Source organism: Scophthalmus maximus, chromosome 17 (assembly GCF_022379125.1).
Source record: "Scophthalmus maximus strain ysfricsl-2021 chromosome 17, ASM2237912v1, whole genome shotgun sequence".
NCBI lineage: Eukaryota > Metazoa > Chordata > Actinopteri > Pleuronectiformes > Scophthalmidae > Scophthalmus > Scophthalmus maximus.
Window position 1 is genome coordinate 18202270 of NC_061531.1, and position 18726 is coordinate 18220995.

The 18726-nt window shown below is 44.1% G+C and overlaps 2 protein-coding genes across 8 annotated transcripts; both read right to left on the reverse strand.

Moving 5' to 3' along the window:
• Positions 1–6: 6 nt before the first annotated feature.
• atxn7l3a (ataxin 7 like 3a) lies at positions 7–6634 on the reverse strand. Of its 2 annotated transcripts, none has more exons than XM_047328102.1 (14): positions 6385–6634; positions 5529–5570; positions 5346–5434; positions 5122–5254; positions 4719–4890; positions 4533–4630; positions 4250–4272; positions 4094–4139; positions 3840–3901; positions 3671–3739; positions 3530–3573; positions 2583–2654; positions 2256–2392; positions 7–2158 (listed from the first exon to the last, which is right to left on the reverse strand). In XM_047328102.1, exons 3-14 carry the CDS (start codon positions 5394–5396, stop codon positions 1926–1928), a joined length of 1140 nt encoding a protein of 379 aa, XP_047184058.1. In that variant the 5' UTR covers positions 5397–5434; positions 5529–5570; positions 6385–6634; the 3' UTR covers positions 7–1925. The 2 variants fall into 2 exon arrangements, with proteins under 2 accessions (XP_047184058.1, XP_035470227.2); XM_035614334.2 differs by having other exon boundaries at positions 3864–3901; positions 6385–6633.
• Positions 6635–6990: 356 nt separating this feature from the next.
• ubtf (upstream binding transcription factor) lies at positions 6991–18180 on the reverse strand. 6 transcript variants are annotated; one of them, XM_047328099.1, is made up of 21 exons: positions 17172–18180; positions 14453–14509; positions 13791–13963; positions 13582–13665; positions 13337–13492; positions 13185–13249; positions 12932–13058; positions 12729–12839; positions 12503–12636; positions 12229–12370; positions 12094–12135; positions 11867–11977; positions 11552–11707; positions 11298–11444; positions 11017–11127; positions 10834–10925; positions 10510–10699; positions 10366–10413; positions 10205–10258; positions 9967–10104; positions 6991–9870 (listed from the first exon to the last, which is right to left on the reverse strand). In XM_047328099.1, the coding sequence occupies exons 2-21, from the start codon at positions 14487–14489 to the stop codon at positions 9757–9759; spliced, it is 2232 nt and encodes a 743-aa protein (XP_047184055.1). In that variant the 5' UTR covers positions 14490–14509; positions 17172–18180; the 3' UTR covers positions 6991–9756. The 6 variants fall into 6 exon arrangements, with proteins under 6 accessions (XP_047184055.1, XP_035470208.1, XP_047184056.1 ...); XM_035614315.2 differs by having other exon boundaries at positions 6991–9873; positions 17278–18179; XM_047328100.1 differs by having other exon boundaries at positions 6991–9873; positions 13185–13246; positions 17172–18179.
• Positions 18181–18726: the final 546 nt, after the last annotated feature.

Below are 18726 nucleotides of genomic sequence, written 5' to 3' on the forward strand. Positions count from 1 at the left end.
CTCCGCGTGTGTGAACGCTTGTGTGTTTATTCATATACAAACATCAGTACGTATGGCAGTGAAGAAAAATGAACCTACAGATCACATTATGTTCCGATACAGTCGTTCACACATGCACTCGTTTGTGCTTGTGCATTGGAAGAAAATATATATTGAAAACCTACAACACTGCATACTTTCATTGCACTCGCACAGATACACAAAATAGCCACGAGAGAGAACATCAGCTTCATTCACAAATGAAGTCGGCTGGGAGAAGAAAAAATTAAATTCCGTTCATGCCCACGATTCATCCCAACAACAGTTTGTTTTTATCTTTAGTGCACGTCACAAGACGTCACTGCAAATGGATTCAGAAGGGCACAGTTGAGTCGACGCTACTGAAGACCGAGTGTGGAACGAAAGTAAATTAGCCGCACTGGAAATGAAATTGTTTTCATCACATTTGAGGCGAAACCTCAGAGACTGTACAAGAACAATCGGGGAGGGGGAGGTCATCTGAGAAGATTGAAAAACGGGGGAAAGAAAGCTACTGCAACTTTCCTCAATATTGCAAAACAAAGTATTAAAAGCTGCTGGATAAACAGTTATTACAGCCTTGGACTTAAACAAAATTAACATTACCACTTGTCTGACCCCCTAATTTTTGTACAGTCCCTAAGTTTTACAGTTACTAACTTTTAAGTACTATGCACTTCTGAGTCTAAAACAATCACTACACCAGTCAAGTCTTTGGGTTTTCGTTAAGCCAAATGAAATAAGTCAGACATCTAATGAGAAAATTTGCACGTACACGATTCTCGTGATATTGCATCTGACCTCTAATGTTAAATATCTCTCACCTTTCACATCGGATCATGTTGGTTCTAGACGCCTGAAGGTTTCAGAAAGCCTCAACTGAAACATGAACATTTTTATGCGAATGAAGAAAAAGGCTTGGAGCCCAACAAAAAAAGTTCTTGAACATTAAATAAGGTGATCAGGCTTTTTCACAGCAGGTATTTTGACTTGTCACAGCAGGTGAAGCACAGAAGTGAGTGACACTAATGAGTTTGTGTCTTATCAATATTATCAATTACACGTGTGGTTTTTCCTGCTGTGTCATGTCATCATTGCTGCTGTGGAGAAAAGGCCATTAATGTTTTCTTTTAAAAAGAAACGTGATTTTTTTTTTTTTATTTCCCTAATATTGTACATCTGTTTTTAAGTTGTGAATTTGAAAAGCAATGCTCATCAACAGAGACAAGACTTTTGTGATTGTGTCATTTGAGACAAATCACCTCAAACTGATTAAACTATATGGTCAAAACTATGTGGACAACACAGTCCGCATACAATTTTTTTATGCACAGAGCCCCGACCTCAAACACGTTCAGGATAAGCTGGAACACAAGACGGTGAACCAGGCTTTTATCATCTAACATCTGCGTGGATGCTTTTGTGGCTGAATGGGATTTAAACCAAAAAATAAATAAAATCCTGCAGCCGGGTTCGAAAAAGTCTGGTGTAAAAGTCGTCCTCCCGAGCGAGGAGGCTATGCTAGCAGCAGTCATAGTCGATGATTTGGGGAATTACATGTCGACGAATCACACGTGGGAGTTACGTTCAGCTCTTTACATTCTCAGCTTCTTAGTAATACATCAAAATACCCCAAAAGTCATTTCAGAGAACCCATGGTTAAGTTAATAATGTAATCCCAAAAGGACCAACGACAAAAAGTGCCACAAGATACTCTGATTGGAATTTGACCCAACCGCTTAAGGGACACTGATCTTAAAAACAGGAGAAAATCTTCACTAAAATGGTAGATGCCTTACTTGTTAAAGCAGAACGATTAAAGAACTGCTAAATCATGATTAAATCCCACCATGACCGGAACAGATAATTCTAGGAATGATTCTACCGAGAAGAAGAAAGAGTTGCTGCTAGTTTAAGTCGTCATAGATACTTGAAATCGAAGGTGCTGAGAGTTTGGGCCTCTTCTTCTTGGACGACACGCTGAGGTTACTCTGAGAGCTGCTGCTGCTGCTGCAGCCTCCAGTCAGGCTGCTTCCTCCTCCTCCTCCTGCTCCTACTCCACCCCCTCCCCCCCCGCAATTCAGAGCTAGAGATGTCCTCTTCTTCTTCTTCGGCTTCCTAGAGTCTGAATGGTTGGCGCCTGTGAGGGGGACAGAAAATAAAAAAAAATGTATCCCTCGTCCATAAAAGCTGCATCAATAAATTACTTTAATTGTACCGCACATTTATTTCCTTACTGGCTTTAGATGAGGCAGAGTCGGTGGGCGAGATATCCGGGGAGTCTTCCCACTGCAGGCGGCTCATCAGCGCCTGTCCATCTGGAATGTCGAAGCTGTCGCTCTCCGCCACTGTGTCTGCGTCGGGCAGCGACGGCCTAAAGCAAGAAACGCAGTCTGATACACAACCCACACATTTGCAAAACCATGGATTCACTATATATAGTTTGTAAGAAAGGGCTAAAGGCACAATTACATTTGTATGACAGTGCCAATTATCCACACAGACGACACATCAGCTATCAGGTGTTCAAGTTTCTGGCTATTTTTGTTTTGCAGCACACTCACGCGGACGGCCCCAGGAGGAACACCCTGACGGCCCTCCTCTGTTCGTCCGTGTGCTGGGGACATCGTTGAGACCTGGTGGGACACAAGGTGGCATTACACTGATCAGCCCGCCTCTCGCTACTGCCCCAGGGAGGCAGCGAGCGAGGGAGGTGGAGCAGGCGGCTTCAGACACCGTCAGTGACCAATCGACCGGGGAGGAGCTACAGCGAAGCGTTCATTCATTCATTCATTCATCGTCTACCGCTTTATCCATTTAAGGGTCGCGGGGGGTCGCTGGAGCCAATCCCAGCTAACATTGGGCGAGAGGCGGGGTACACCCTGGACAGGTCGCCAGCCTATCGCAGGGCCACATACAGACACGGACAATCATTCACTCTCACATTCACACCTACGGTCAATTTAGAGTCTCCAATGAACCTAACCCCATTCTGCATGTCTTTGGTGTGTGGGAAGAAGCCGGAGAACCCGGAGAGAACCCACGCATACACGGGGAGAACATGCAAACTCCACACAGAAAGGCCCTGGTTGAACCGGGATTCGAACTCAGAACCTTCTTGCTGTGAGGCGAAGGTGCTAACCACTACACCACCGTGCAGCCCAGCGAAGCGTTAAGGGTGATTAAATGTAAAAAGTTGGTCACTGACAGGATCTTCTGTAATCTGATTGAAAAATTTCTCTGTGACATTTTTGCTGAATTGGATGTTAATTTTTATTTTTCCAATCATTGGTCCAATGAGTTGCCACTTGTGTTCACCTGAGTTAGTCCCAACACACATGATCGTTTTCAGGAACATAATAAATGAAACTGATCATGTTTCCATGTTTTTCAGTTTCACACAGCATTTCTAAGAACATGGCAACACTAACACAAGCTAATATTAGCGACACAAAAGCAGTTAGTTTCATTACAGGTTTATCTGTTTGCCAGCAGGTTATGAAGTAATTACCTGGTACACATCTTCTTGGTGTGCTCAGAGATCACGCCACATTGCTGTGGAAACAAACACATATGATTAAAAACAACGGGAGACATTAAATGAAGGGAGGCTTTGCATTCTGGTGGATTCATAAATAAAAGAGTCGCTTACTGTTGATAATAGTGATCTGACTTCATCAGGGCCTAATGATTCATAACTGATGCCTGTGTTGTAGTTATACTGAAAGACACATGAAACATTATGAAAAGTGTGCAGTTGTGTTTACAACAACAACAACAACAACAACAACATGGAATAGGTTTGTGAACTAAAAGGCAACCTGATTAAAGGAGGAAGTCGTCACCTTGTAGGGCTCGGAACCGATGCTGCCACCGAGCTCGCCTGGAAAAAACCAAATGTGACTTTTAGCCCCTTTTAATCGTAACGCACACTGTTAAAATATTATCAGAATTTAACTGTAGCTGTCCTACACGTTGAGGAATATAACTTTTGAAAATGTTGGGATTTATATTTATATCAAAAGCATGGATCAAACCTCTCTACTAGACTGGAAACTTATTACCTGACACTCACCATTTTTGTGTTTCAGAGATTTGGATCTTCTGGGCGAATTTTGACTCTACACGAAGACAAACATTCATATTAAATTTACCTCATTACAAACATTTAAACATATATATAAACTTACATTAATACTAAGTACAAAAGGAAAAGCAAATGCAAAAGTACCTTATCTGACTTTCTTTTCTTGGCTGTAAAAATGTTATAACAAGTTTGGTTATTATCTGACAGCAACCTGGAGTTTTCATGATCAATCCTCTTATGCTGCGTTCACACCGTTATGGGAGTTTGGCTGCCGGATCATTTATATTTATTTATTAATGCAAGTAAACACAACCCTTTCTTTGGACGCTGACGTCAGGAGGATCTCAACGCTGATTGGCTTTTGCGACATCATGTCACGTGAATATTTCGCTCAAGTTCCACACCATGACATTTATGATTTCAATACCTTTCTTTTCCGCCCCGTACGACCAGTCGTTATCGTTAAGGTCATCATTGTCTTCCTGATCACTCTCTGATTTGCTCATGTTATTGTTGCTGGCAAGCCTGTTTCAATAGCAGATAAAAAATAACGTCATCAGATCTTCACACACATTTTAAATCAGTACATCTGTCAAGTCCTTCTCTGACCGACCTGCGGTTGGCGATTCGACTGCTGTTGCGTCCCATGCCCAGACATTTCTCCAGGTGTGGGGCGAAGCGAGAAGCTGCGATCAATCTCTTGCAGTTCGGACACTCGCACTCTTTGTTCTTCCACTGGTTGTACACCTGCCCGAATATGTCCACTCCTGGTTGATCCACGATTTCTACGACAGCAGTAGAGGCACAAGAAGTAAACAAAGACAAATGAGCAGCCAAACAGGCAAGAACAGACGTGAAAGGTTATATAAATATATACGATTTTCACTTTGAGTGGTCTAGTAGCAATTTAACGCCATTACTCTGCATAATCTTCTACATAGAAAATAGTTGTCGGCTCCTATATGCAGGTTTAAAATCCTGTACATATATATAACGTTTAAAGACATGGCACCAACCAAACTCCTTCATGCTCTCTTGGTCCGTCTCGTCCAAGAAGAAGAAGCCCTGTTTCACCGCACGATGAACTTCAAAGCACAGGCCCAAACAGGCATCGTCCACCAGCTCAGAGTAGATGTCATGGACCAAGGCCTGCAACATGAAATGACACAAACACAAACCTCATGACAGATTCTTTAGTGCTCTGGCACTGCCACTAGTGCACTGCACGTCAAAGCCTCACCTCCAGCTTGGTGTTGTCTGGGCCTGACAGAGGCATATCCTCCATTTTCATTTGAAAATCTGTATTGGATATCTTGATAAGAGGCGGACCTGTGGATCGAGAGCATGGGAAACGAAATGACAAGTCGTGATGTGATAAGAGGTTCAACAAATTCACAGATCTGCTGATGAGCTGCATACTTACTTTTAAAATGGCTACCAATTCTTGCAGGTCTGTCTTCATTCTCTTGAACAAGGGGGGAAATATGTGTCAGATATTGGCCCGTTAAGCTATTTCATGAGCCCACGACTTATTTCCTTGCTCAGTCACTTTATTGTCGTCTATAAAATGTTGACAAACGGCAATAAATTCCCATTTTAAAAAAACTTCCTGGAGCTTAACGTAAGGTCACGAAATGTCCAGCCAGTAGTTCAAAACTCAAAGAAAACAGGGATGAATTCCATCTGAAATCAGATAAATTGGGGATAATTCCCTAAAACAGTCGATTCAAGACGATGAATGGTTTTGTGACAGTCGACTTCTCGATCAATCCCTGCAGGAGACATCCATCCCATGACAACAACTGGACTCTCTGGGCTCAATGTGTTATGAACTGGTTGACATGAGTCTTTATTTACATTATACAACACGCACAATAACATCTAAATCATTATACACACACACACACACACAGTAACATCTAAATCATTATACACACAGTAACATCTAAATCTTTATACACACACACACACACAGTAACATCTAAATCTTTATACACACACACACACACAGTAACATCTAAATCTTTATACACACACACACACAGTAACATCTAAATCATTATACACACACACGTGACCAGCTACTGTTAACAACAGAGAAGAAATGAGAGATGCAGCTAACGTTTGTTAGCAAACTCAACACTTGTATATTTTGCTAGCTAGTCCTGCTATATAGTTCGTTGACGCAGTACTCGCGTACAAATATTAGTTAGGGTAGAGATGTTATATAAGTATATATATATTTTTAAATGACATCCCAATAACCAGGTTCTTCTTACCCTGTCAGCATCACCGAGTCAGTGCGCACAAAATAACGTCAACACGACGCCTGGTCTTCGGCTACGTCCATGTCTGTGTCGCAGGTTGAAATAGAAAAATAAATTCGACAATAAATGAATTAATTCAATTAGATTGATTGTTGTCGCAGGTGTCGGTTGAATTGATGCTAGACGTCGCGGGAGGCCAACGGAGCAGGACGAGCAGGACCACAAACAGAAAAATGAAACTGCCGGCTTCCGGTTCCCACTTCAAAGGTAAAAAGCACCGCTTCCGGGCAAAGGGCTGTCATCTGGCGGAAGTAGTTCAGCCGTCGTACCAAAATAAAAGCATTCGTAGTATTGCAATCAAAATTATTTCTTTGGAAAAAAGCAGGTAAAATGGCAATCAGGAAAATGTAGACTAAGTATTAATATTAAAATTAGTTACTTACTTAAAAGTAAAAGTGTGTGGTCTAAATTATGTTGAACATGAGTTTTATTTAGTTTTCTCCTCCCCCTATGCTCTATTTTATAAGAAAAAAAAATGTCCAGTCTTTCTTCCATCACATCAGTATGGAGCCACAGTTTTGTCTGCTAGTTGAAAAAAACAACAACAACACACTCTTCTAACTGTTAAAGATATTTTTTTTATTTTATTTGCCCAAATACTTGAACTACAAGGACATGAGAGCACCCTCAGCTATAGAAAACATCAAATTTTTTTGTCAAATGACCAGCAGTACAAACTTTGTGAAGCTTCGCTGTCGTAGATATCTCTATAAACCAACATAAGGGGGAGAGAAGAAAAACAACTAAAAACAGGTGAATTAAACCAAAGGTTCTCCCCCCGCGAGTGAAAAGGCCCACTGGCCCTGAGAAGTCACAGATGAGGGTTTCTTTGCCAAAAATTAAAAGTACTAACAAAAACAATAAGCACTCAATACAAAAACAGTATTTACAAAAAAATTACAAGTTTTTTTCTTTTCTTTTTTTTCTGTTTACCCCCCGCCCGATATCCCTTTTACAAACTCCCATCAATCAATATCAGCGATTACTTTCCTTCTCCCAAGTTATTGAAATAGTCCACGCTGGTTTTATTTCAGTATGTGATGAGTCAGTCCATCGCCGACTACATTATTAACAGTTGCCATGTACTCTGTAACTGTCGGCAGACGTAAAATGACAAGTCATGGACGTCCTCTGGCATTTGTCCGCTTTCGGGTAACAAACGACACGACAGGCGCAGAGAAGAAGAAGAAGAATTACTAAAGAACTTTGGAGAAAGAAAAAAAAAAAGGTTTAAAAAGATCAACAATATCTACATTCATGGTGTTGGTATGACGTCGTCCCCACACAGACATGCACGCTGCAGTCACAACATGGTATGCAACAAAACAGCCCAAAAAAAGCAAAAAAACCACAATACACCCTCTTATATACACAGTTCTGTGCATGCATGCACACAAACTCACACAGAGGAACAGATTTACATTAAGTGCGCACTTTTTAGGGGGGGGGGGGGGGCATCAGACTACAATCCAGACGGATTACAGTCAATACCATTAAAAAATTTCAAAAAGAAAAGGGAAAGAGATGAAACCTTACAGCTGAACATCCACAAATGATTCCAGATGAACGATCTGGACAAACCTATTGAATGAATTAAACCGTAAATGAAATGTAAAAACAATGGTTTAGAAGAAGAAATGTAAACTGACTGTACGACATTGAGTCTTTTAGAAAAAAACTGTCAGATAGAGCTTTAAACGTAAAAAAATTTAAACAAACAAGTTTTTGACCTTCAATGACAAAACACCATTTCTCACCATCAGAACGGAACAAACTGAGTCGAACAGGATTGTTTCAGATGGATGAATTTATGTTCTACAACACGTGTCAGTTGTTTATGACAAATAATAACACATTCAGTGACAAGACACATGGCGATGGATCCTGCAGTGCCTATAAAAGAATATTCCGCCACCATTTTTTTTGTGTGTTTGAACACTGAAGCACGGTGGATGCAAAAAAGAATTTTCGACACCAATGACTCCATAACAACAGTCTCTTTAAAGTACAAAGCAAAATATTTCAAGACACAAACGTTGAATGGAGACCCAGTAAACACCTGCATCTGGATTTTCTCATTACAAAAAAGAAGAGAAAAAAAACTTGACTATAATTCAGCGGAATGATGCAAGAAAAAACGTCATGGGACGGAGTAGCCTGCAGACCACTGAAAGGTCAACCGCTGGTTTAAAAAAAAATTTAACAATAAAAATATATATGGCACTGCTCAGAACAGGCTGAAGAAGAGACTTCAATCCAGCAAAATGCTTAACGGCAGCACTCAGAATCCTGCGTTTGCATGTACGAAGCTGATCCACACAGTTAAAGGGGCCGTAAGCTAAATATTGATGAGAATCAATACATATCTAGTCGATTGTTTTGTGTTATTTTGTGGCAAAAGAAAAAAACAGCGTTACGGAAATTCCAGTATTCCTTTTAAAAAAAGCTTTTCATCTGTTGCGCGGTGTCAAAAATCCTTGTTGCATGTACTTTAGTTCGAACATAGCAAAACAATAAAAGATGAAAAAGTGGTGGGGGAGAGAAAAGTTTACAGGCACTGCGTCTCTTAAATGAAAACATGGGTAAGAAACAAGTTCTGAAACTCTCCAGCAACAACAACAAAAGAAACCAGACATTCATAATGGCTTGAGTTTGTTTTTTTTTTCCTGAAAAAATACCACGTCTTTAAGAACCAAATGATAAAATCTACATCCTAGAATGAGAATAGAGAAGGAAAAGCAACAATGTTCTGGAAAAAAAAATATTAAAGGGAAACATTCTGAAGAGTGCAATTATTCAGTGCCCCGCACACACACCCCTCCCCTCCCCCTCCCCATACTATATTCTTTGGCTCCATGAAGCCTGTTCACCACTCATCTTAATTTAACTAATTACCAGAATAAGAGAAGAGACGCTGGAGGCATTTAGACTCTAATCTTAATCCATTGAACCTGTAAGTCAAGATTCAAACCAGCGACCGAAACGTTCGTGACATCACCAAACCAGCGGGATGCGTTTTTTTTGGCATCATGTCAGCGGCCCGTCCTGTGAGGTGACCGTCACAGCGGGAGGGGGAGGGAATGGAAACGGTAGTTTTGGACATACGGGCTGGGTCCCTCCGTGAGCACAGATCACCGACCGACGGCGGCAACTAAAGAGAGGATGATTGTGAAATGGATGAGGCAATGCAGGGGCTCCCTCTGGTGGTGGGAGGGGAGCAGGGTTGGCACAGTGGCAGAGCTCCCTGGACTCTTGGCTCAGCTCAGCTCAGCGCTGCTCGGCTCAGCGCTGCTCAGTTCGTCTCTGGGACGCCGCCGGCCCGTATCAGTCCGAGTCCGAGTCGGACGACCCCTGGGAGTTCGACTCGCTGCTGCTGTCCTCCGACTTGTTCTCCTTGTCCTCAGCCTCATCTTCATCATCGTCATCCTCCTCCTCCTCCTTCTTCAAAATTGAACAAAAATATATATATATACATAAATATTCAGCATATTAAACATTTGATTCGTATCTGGCCAAACGAGAAATGTCACTCACGTCGTCGTCATCTTCGTCATCCTCCTCGTCGTCGTCGTCCTCATCGTCTTCATCATCCTCGCTGGATGAGTCCGCTTCAGAGGAAGCTTTCTCCTGCTCATCTTCATCCTCCTCGTCCTCCTCCTCCTCCTCAGTATCCTGCGGGAGGACACGTTTTGTCAGCTAGCACTGGAAATTTACACACAGCTGATTTGTGAGTCTGATGACAGGAGAAAGAAGAATCAGAGTCCGAACTTACGGATTTCTTGGCCTTTGCCTTGGGGCCTCCGGGTTTTGCTGGTGCTCTCCGTTTCTGAAACGTCAAAAGGAAATAAAGATTAAATCAAATGTGTCAAGAAGGGGAAAAGTTATAATAGGTATTAAGCCGTAAACGTTCTCTTCTAGTAACAACCGACTTACTTGTGAAGTATATTCTTTGTAGGTGTTCCTCTCTTGTGTTGACAAGCTCTGCAAGGAGGACGGAAGATTAAAGTTAAATAAGGAATTTTTCAGCCGACAATCGACGGATTATTCCCCCCGGACTCCTGAACAATGAATCCTTACAGCGAGCCACTGTTCCAGTTGGACTTTATACAGCCTCTGCTTCTCCTCGGCAATCTTCTTGTAGCGGTCCTTGTCCTTCAGCGGTAACCTCTGCCAGCGGCTGCCGATCTCCGCCATCCGCTCTTTCATAGGCAGGTGGTTGAGCTCCCCGTTGGACAGCATCTCCTGAGAGAACTTCTGATATCCATTTCTTGAGCGAAAAATCAGAGGAATATTTAAAATGTTAGCGTGTCAATACCTTACAAACACCAGGCAGAGAAGATGAGTCGAATATGTGTGGTATATATATATATATATATATATATTTATATGTGGTAAACTTACGACGGTGGTTTTTTGGGTTCACCCTCAAACTTCATTTTCTTCCCTGATGCGATGGCGGCGGCAGCGGGCGAACGCATCTCACACAAGTCTCTCTGTTGAGGACATGATGAGTCAGTGTTGAGCTCTGTGTGGAGCCGTATATTAGATGTTTAAGGTCGTCCTGCTGGACAGTGACAACGGTACCTCGTATCGTTTCTGATCCTCTGCTGCCTTTTTGATCCACATTATCTTCTCTTTCTTCTCCATGGTGCTCCAGGTCGCCTCCATTGCTTTCTGCGCCTTCGGCCGGTCGTTCTGCAAAACAAGACGTTCAGGTTAAATTTGCTTATGAGTGAGTAAAAGTACTTTTATAAGAAGCAAATGAATGATGGCACTGCAAAGTGCTTCTGCCTTTGTATGGCGTTACATGTATACTCTGAATACATATCAGGTTTGTTTTTTTAGAAAGAAGGAGTGATGTGTACCTTAAATCTGGCCACGTAGTCTCCTATGACGCTCTGTTGCCAAATGTCCTGAGCAGTCTTGGGAGGGTCCGGCAGACGACTCCGATCTTCCTTCTCCTTCTTCTCCGACTCTGCCTTCAGGACCGTTTCCAGACGTTTGTACTTTTCCTACAATATTGGAAAATGTTGTTAAAAATCGTACCTACTGTACCAGTATGATTATTAGACTCTACTGGCCTGGCATTTCTTCAGCAGTTAAAACATTGACCGCTCACCTTCTTCTTGTCGGGCAGTTCATTCCACATGCGTGCCAGCATTCTCGTGAGTTCGCTGTCAGAGAGGTCCGGGCGCTCCTGCTGCAGCTTGGGCCGTTTCTCCTCAGAGAAGATGAACATGGCTGAAATGGGCCTTTTGGGCTTCTCTGGGTTTGCCTTACGGATTTCAGAGCAAAGCAAAATCAGAAATAGACACAAAAACATCGACATTGTAAGATCTTAATGATAGGAATTAAGAACATGCGATTTACATGCAATGATTCTTTCAGAATAACCACGGCCACACTCGGGGTGGACGTTGCTGTGTACTCGTACCTTGGCTTTAGGGTTCTTCTTCTTGGCGGCAGGACTGCTGGCTCCGCCGCCCTTCTTAAAACCAAACTTATCCTCCCCCAGGACCCGCTGCTGCTCCTCCGCTGGCAAACTCTGCAGATGACCACAGGGCAGAGAAAATATAAACACCAAACTCTCACCGTTTTTCAGAATGAACTCACAAAAGATCTCTAATCATCCCAAAAACATGAATCAGACCTAAGACTTACACTGAGGAATCTGTTCATCTCAATTTCATACTCCTTCTTTCTCTGAAAGAAAAAGAAGGAAAAAGAAGACATTAAGACTAAGCCGATTAACCCCCCCCCCCCTTGTATACTGTGACTTGTTGGTTCTGAACTCACCTGTTCGCAGCGTTTCTGGTAGGCGTCTTTCTCGCCTTGCTTGAGCAGCTTCCACCGTTGGCTGCACATCACCATGCGCTCTGTGCTGGGTACGTCCTTCATGCTCGACATCAGCTCGGCGCAGAACATCGAGTAACCGTTTCTGAAAGCGTGCACACACACACACACACACACACACACACACACACACACACAGGTTTTGACTCAATCACCCTGTCATGGGGCAGCGGCTTGTGACCAGGACCGTCACGATGTGTCAGCTGTGTTAACTCACGGTGGTGGTTTGTCGGGTCGACCGTCAGATTTGTCCTTCAGGTGCCTCTCAGCCTTTGTCAGGGTGGACTTCCCAATTTGCTCTTGGGTCATGCTGAAGTCCGGGTGCTGCTGGAGATACTCCCGCATTGTTTCCTAGAAAATATTAAAAGAGGACACAAACAGTTAAACGGGTTGAAAGCGCCTCTGCAGACTCTACATTTTGTCGCCGTCGTCTGTCGCCTCACCTCGTAAAGTTTCTGCAGCTCAAGAGACTTTGCGATCCACTTGAGTCTTTTCTTGTCGGACAGCTGCGTCCACTGTTTGCCAAGACTGTCCTTAATGTCTTTGGTGGTCGCCTGGAGTCAAACAGAGAAAATTGGCATCTGCCGCGCGACAGAATTGCAGTTTCAGAGGCTGTTGTCTACGTTTTCTAAACGCCCAAGCTTACGTCTGGGTGTGTTTTGAGTAGGGCCTTCTTCTCATGGTTGTACCACAGCTGCTGGGGCGTCTTGGGCTTCTCTGGAACATTTGACCCTTTCTTGGCCATGCTCTCCACAAGGTCTGGGTGCTCTTCCCTACAGTTACACGGAAAAAAGGCAGCGGTTGAGCTGAATCATCCTCAGATATGCTTGAAGTTCAGGGTCTAACGTCCCTGATGCTAATCTTACATAATAATGAAGAACAGTAATAAGTAAACTCACCTGAACTTCATCATACTCAGCACAAACGTCTCTTTGTCTCTTAGGAAGTCGTCAACATATTTCTTCTGGGGAAGAAGTGAAAAAAATGTTTTATTGAATTTTTTTTATAACAGTGCCACAGTCATATTGAATAGCTGTAGCTCTGGACCCACCTTCTTCTTTTCATTTAGCTCCCTATACTTCTTGGAGAGGATTTTAGTCAGATCTAGGTTGCTCATCTCCGGGTGCAACTTGGCATATTTGGCCCTCTTTTCCATGAAGAAGCGGAAGTATGGAGTCAAGGGCTTCTTGGGGAAATCTGGATGTTTCTGTACAACGCGATGGGGAAACAAGAGTGAAAAATCTGGGTCGTTTTTTTCCCCCTTCACCAACTGCGAAGTGTATGTTTTTAACTCACCTTTATTTTCTTGCCCTTGTACGGGTTCTTGATGTAGTCTTGAGCATCAAAAATCAGTTCTGTCAGAGTCCTGAATTTACGAATCTGAGGTTCAAACGGGGGGGGGGGGGGGGGGGGGGTGGATCAACACATCAGCTAATCGGAGCACTAAATCTGACTCATAGAACAATTCACACAATCCAAGATGAATATCACTTCAGACGTCTCACCTCCTTAGAGACCTCCAGCCACTTCAGCCTACACATATCGGCGGTGTAGGTGTTGAAGGCCACCTTCTGCCAGTCCAGGTGGGACTCTGACGTTTTGTATTTGGTCAGGTCTTTCTGAGGCAGGGCCACTTTCATGCCCTCCAGCAACTTTAGGAGGTCCTCCTGTGCCCAAACTGCCATCGCGCAAACACAATAAATAAAAACCATTAACACTTGGATATGGTTTTGGTTAATGGTAGTGTTTTGGTTCATGACTTTGACTAATGAAGATGGATTCTTCTGAGATATTAGAAAACAAACATCACACTTCTTAAAATTCTTACAATTGCATGTTTTGTCCAACTAACAGAGTAAAACCCCACAGACGTTTGTTTTTTTGATCGCAACTGAGAAGCTGCAACTGGAGATCTAAAGATCTGAATACCCATTCATCTTGACAATTAACATATAAATTCATAATTTCATCCCTAGTTGATGTAAATCAGTAACTATAGTAACTGTCGGTGGATTTTCAATCGGCTAAATCAAACTCTCTTGGATGATTTTATTCTCAAACGACAACATCGGCATATTCGGTTTGGGGGTTTCAAAGATTCCAAAATATATTATTGTATTTCAAAATATATTTCAGATATATGAAGGATTAGTACAGGACCCCTCACCTTGGTCTTGGGCGGCTGCCTCCATGTTTCCATTCATTTGTGGTTATAGTCTTGTATCTACATAAATCAACAAAAAGTTATCAAACATGAATCCCCCCAAAAATACAATAGAATCATTCACATGCAGGAGTCATGACAAGATGTTCACACGCAGAATGACTGTGTTCATTTTTTTTCTCTTTTTTTTTAATGACAAGACATTGAAGTAATCATACAATATGTTTAATATTCAACGTGATTTACTCGGGAGTCATCGAGTCAATCTAACGTGTGGGCGGGGGGGGGGGGGGGCAGAAAAGTGGGGTTTTTTTGGTGTTTTTTCTTGGCGAGGGGTGGATTTCAAATTTGCCTCGAGATAATGGTCGATGATCATCACGCCGCCCCTTCAACGTCTACGCTGCATGGCGCGACATAGGCTCCCGCTCGTGACGGCTGCGAATCTCAAATAACACTGCGGAGGCGCGCGAGTGGCTGCTCGCCGCCAACCAGCGGCAGCCGGGGCGAGGAGCGCGGCACTGCTGGGCCGCCGTGTCCCATTCTTTCTTTTTTTAATTATGATTTAATTATTTTTTATTTAATTCACTCGCGCTAATGAGGGAGCGACCATTTTCTCTCCGCCCGCCCGCTCGCCCGCTCGGCTAATGGAGGATCGCTCGTCTGTCGTCTTCGTGTCGGGAGCGGAGGGGTTTTTTTTTGGGGAGGACCCACGGAAGGAGGAAGCGAGTGGACGGACAGGCAGCTGCAGGCAACCAGCTGACCACGGACAGGGGGGATATGGCTTTCGGGGTCTGCGACGACGACGACGACGACGGCGACGGAGGGGGGAACGGTGGCTCGGAAGCACTGCAGCCAAAAGTGCGCCACTCGCTCGGCGGAGGCGCCTCGTCACCGCGCGGGCGGCGGATCTCGCTCCGCCAACGCGAGCCGCGTAATTCCCCTCGAACGTCCGCTCGCTCGGAGCAAAAAAAAGGAGAGGTGGGGGGAATTCGATAGGAAATTCACGCTTCGCGTGTTAAAAGGTTTTAATCGGGGTTTTCGACGTTCAATGGAGGAGCTCGAGGGGAAGAGAACATGGCGCATTCTTCGGCGAGGCGTAGCCGAGTTGCGCTCCAATGATGGCGGCCGCTCGTTGTTCGTCGTGTCCTTGATGGCTCCGGCTCAGTGTGGCGTTCACGGACCGAGCCACAATAAAATAAAATTTAAAAAATGTGGATTTTTTTCCCTTCTTCTTTTAATCAATTGTATACAACCACAGAAGTGACAGTTAATACATCTGAAACCTTTTTAAAAACATTAAAATGTTTCATTTTGTTTTTCTCCATTTTTCATCACAACATAACATGGCCAAGGACGAGTCGCCACGCCGAATCGAAGCGTTCAAATCGGGCTCGTTCTCGTCTATATGCAGTCAGCCATTTTAAATAAAAACACGTGTTAATATTTAAAACAAAAACTTAAAGCTGGTTTGATATTTTATAAGGAACCGCGGGGTTTTTTTCTTCCAAAAGCTGGAAATGCACATTAACGTGATAAATCGTTAAAAAAGGGGGAATTAAACGGCCGGAATTTCACCTGGCGTCAAACATTTAACGCGGATTTAATTCGAGTTCCAGTTTCGACGAGTTTCCTCAAATCGTCCTTTTCCGGCTAAATGTCATGATGGTGGCGGCGTGTTGTCGGACGGAGGCACAGGAAGAAAGAACGAGGAGGAAAACAAATACCTCCAACGGCCAAAACGCTGAGCCTCGACATTACATCCCGAGATTATTTATGTACCGGCAGATTTTTTTGCCACATAATTTTACGGGTTTTGGGGATGGATTTTTTTTATTATTTTTTTTTTTAAAAGCTCAAAAAAGAAAGAAAGGGGGGAAACGCGTTAAAAGGCGTCCCGAGGCTTCGCTGGCGCTGCGGCTCCGCCATGCTACGGCCGCGCTCGACGGGGGGAGAACCTTACCGTGACCAGGTCCGATGGCGCACTGCAAAAACACAGGGAGGGAGAAGGAACAGCAACCCGAGCCTGAAAACCCCCTTAGAGCCCAGGGCGGTGCGGGCTCCCCGTCCCCTCGATCGCCCTCGACAACGAGAGAGGAGGGAAGGAAGAGGGGGGGAAAAAACCCCCAAAAAACCCGAGGCCCCACCACGAAAGAGCGAGGACGGAGAAGAGGCGGGTGCTTCCTCCGGAGCTCGACGGTCGGTCGTTCGGTCGGTCGGTTCTGGGGGCTCCGCTCGGCGCGCGTGTGCGAGAGAGAGAGGGGGAAGCGAGGAGGGAGGGCGAGTCTCTCTCTGTGCACGGTGAGATATTAAACCGAGATCCCTGATGGCTAACCGAGGGAGGCGGCGGGCTGTTCCGCCGGCAGCCGCATGGAGGTCTCGGCGCGGAGGAGCCGCCGCTAATTCTCCCCCCCCCCCTCCCCCCGCGCGCGCACACACACACACACACACACATACGCATACGCACGCTCGCTCGCTCGCACGGAAACAAACCCACGAATAGTCGCGTTTACACGGTTATTCACAGGCGCCGGGTGTGAGTTTTGTGAGAATATGGCGTTTACCCGCGGCTCCTACGCGCAGTTCCCTCCCCGCCGTAGAGGACAAGGACTCCGGCTATGGCCGACCTCGCCTGCGCCCGGCCACCCGCGGTCGCTGTATGTCGCTACTTCAAAGTCCTACCGACCGAGACGGTTCGTAAACGCATCAAAGGATAAATATTTACCCGCTTGTCTCGTTTCTTATTCCGGGTTTTCTTCTTCTCCTTCTTCTCCGTCTTCGACCGCGCACTCCGTGTGTTATGAAACCGCGCGGCGCTCGTGCTGCCTCACCTGCTCTGTCGACGCGAGCCTCGGCGTCGTTGTGGAGGAAGCTGAAGAAGAAGGGGAGGGTTGAACGACAGCCAGCACTGCGCCGTCGGTCCTGGGCTCCAGTCCCCGCAGAGATGGTCCTTCCCCCCGCCTCCATCTCTCGCGCCGTCTCCCTCCACTCCACGCGCCACCAGCTCCCCTCGACTCCATCCAAAGAGCAGATCAGCCGCGCAGAGACGTCCACATTTTCCACCCGCGTCGTTTCCGAACACATCCGCGGGCGATTTTTTTTTTTTCTTCTTTTTTTTTTTGCTCCCAGGCAGACACCGACTCTTGCCTCCTCTCGAGCCCGAACTTTGCCATCTTACATCAGGCAGCTGGAAAGTTTCATGAACGCCAGAAGCTGTGCTTGTTTGACACACACTCCATTAACGTAATGTCGTTAACAAAACAAAATGTGTGTGTGTATATATATATACACTCACATATATATATATTATTATTTTTTAAGTTTATATAATATTCAGTATTAAATTTCAGATTACTCGTCCAGATTACTATGGAGCGTGTCCACCGGGCAGCCTCCGTGTCTTTTCACACTTGCTCGTTTCCTCTTTTTGCAGATTGTTGCGGCTGTTTGACAGCTTCATTTTCGCCCTGCGTGTTTTATTTTATTTTCTTCGTTTGAACTCCACCTTGTGTGTGTTTGTGGGCGGGACCATCGCAGCGTCCAATCCCGTGCGTCCGATCCAGGGAAAACAAATGACACCCAGGAACCAGTGGGCCTAGTCAAAACCGTGCTGCGTTCCCGGGCTGTGGGGGAAAAAGGAAAAGGGATGTTTGAGCGAACACAAAGAGGAAGCACAGTCATGGAAAACTGATGTGTGGAGACTCAAAATCTATGACAGTGTAAATTAAATAATCCTACGAATAAATATATCTGAAATCAGCCATCTTTATTGTGAAATCATTTTTTACATGTTTAACCTCAGTTCATAATCGCAAAATCGTATTTTATCTTATGCTATGAAATGTCAGTTTACTATGAAATGGCTTTTTTAAATTTGAATTCAGAAATTCCCTTTCTAAATATGCATTCATTCATTTATAATGTAATTTTTTTTCACAAAACTTTAATAATCATAAAATGCACCGATCACAACTAGTCTTCATTGACAGTGACAAGGACAACGTTCATATATAAGTTTGAATTAGAAACACCTGCAAATTAAACATTAATGAGCAGACTGTCTGTTTTTATGAATGTATGCAAATTCATTTATATTATTGAACCTTCTCACTTGATTTTAACTCGTCTTTACTCGATAATATCTCAATTAATCAAAGTAAATACTTAATGTACATATCTGAGCAATTGTTGCCACCTGCGGCTTGAAAGACAATATTCTCTTGTTGTAGAGTAAGATTTCTCATTCCAGTTTATTTTCTATTCGTGATCAGGAGTACTGA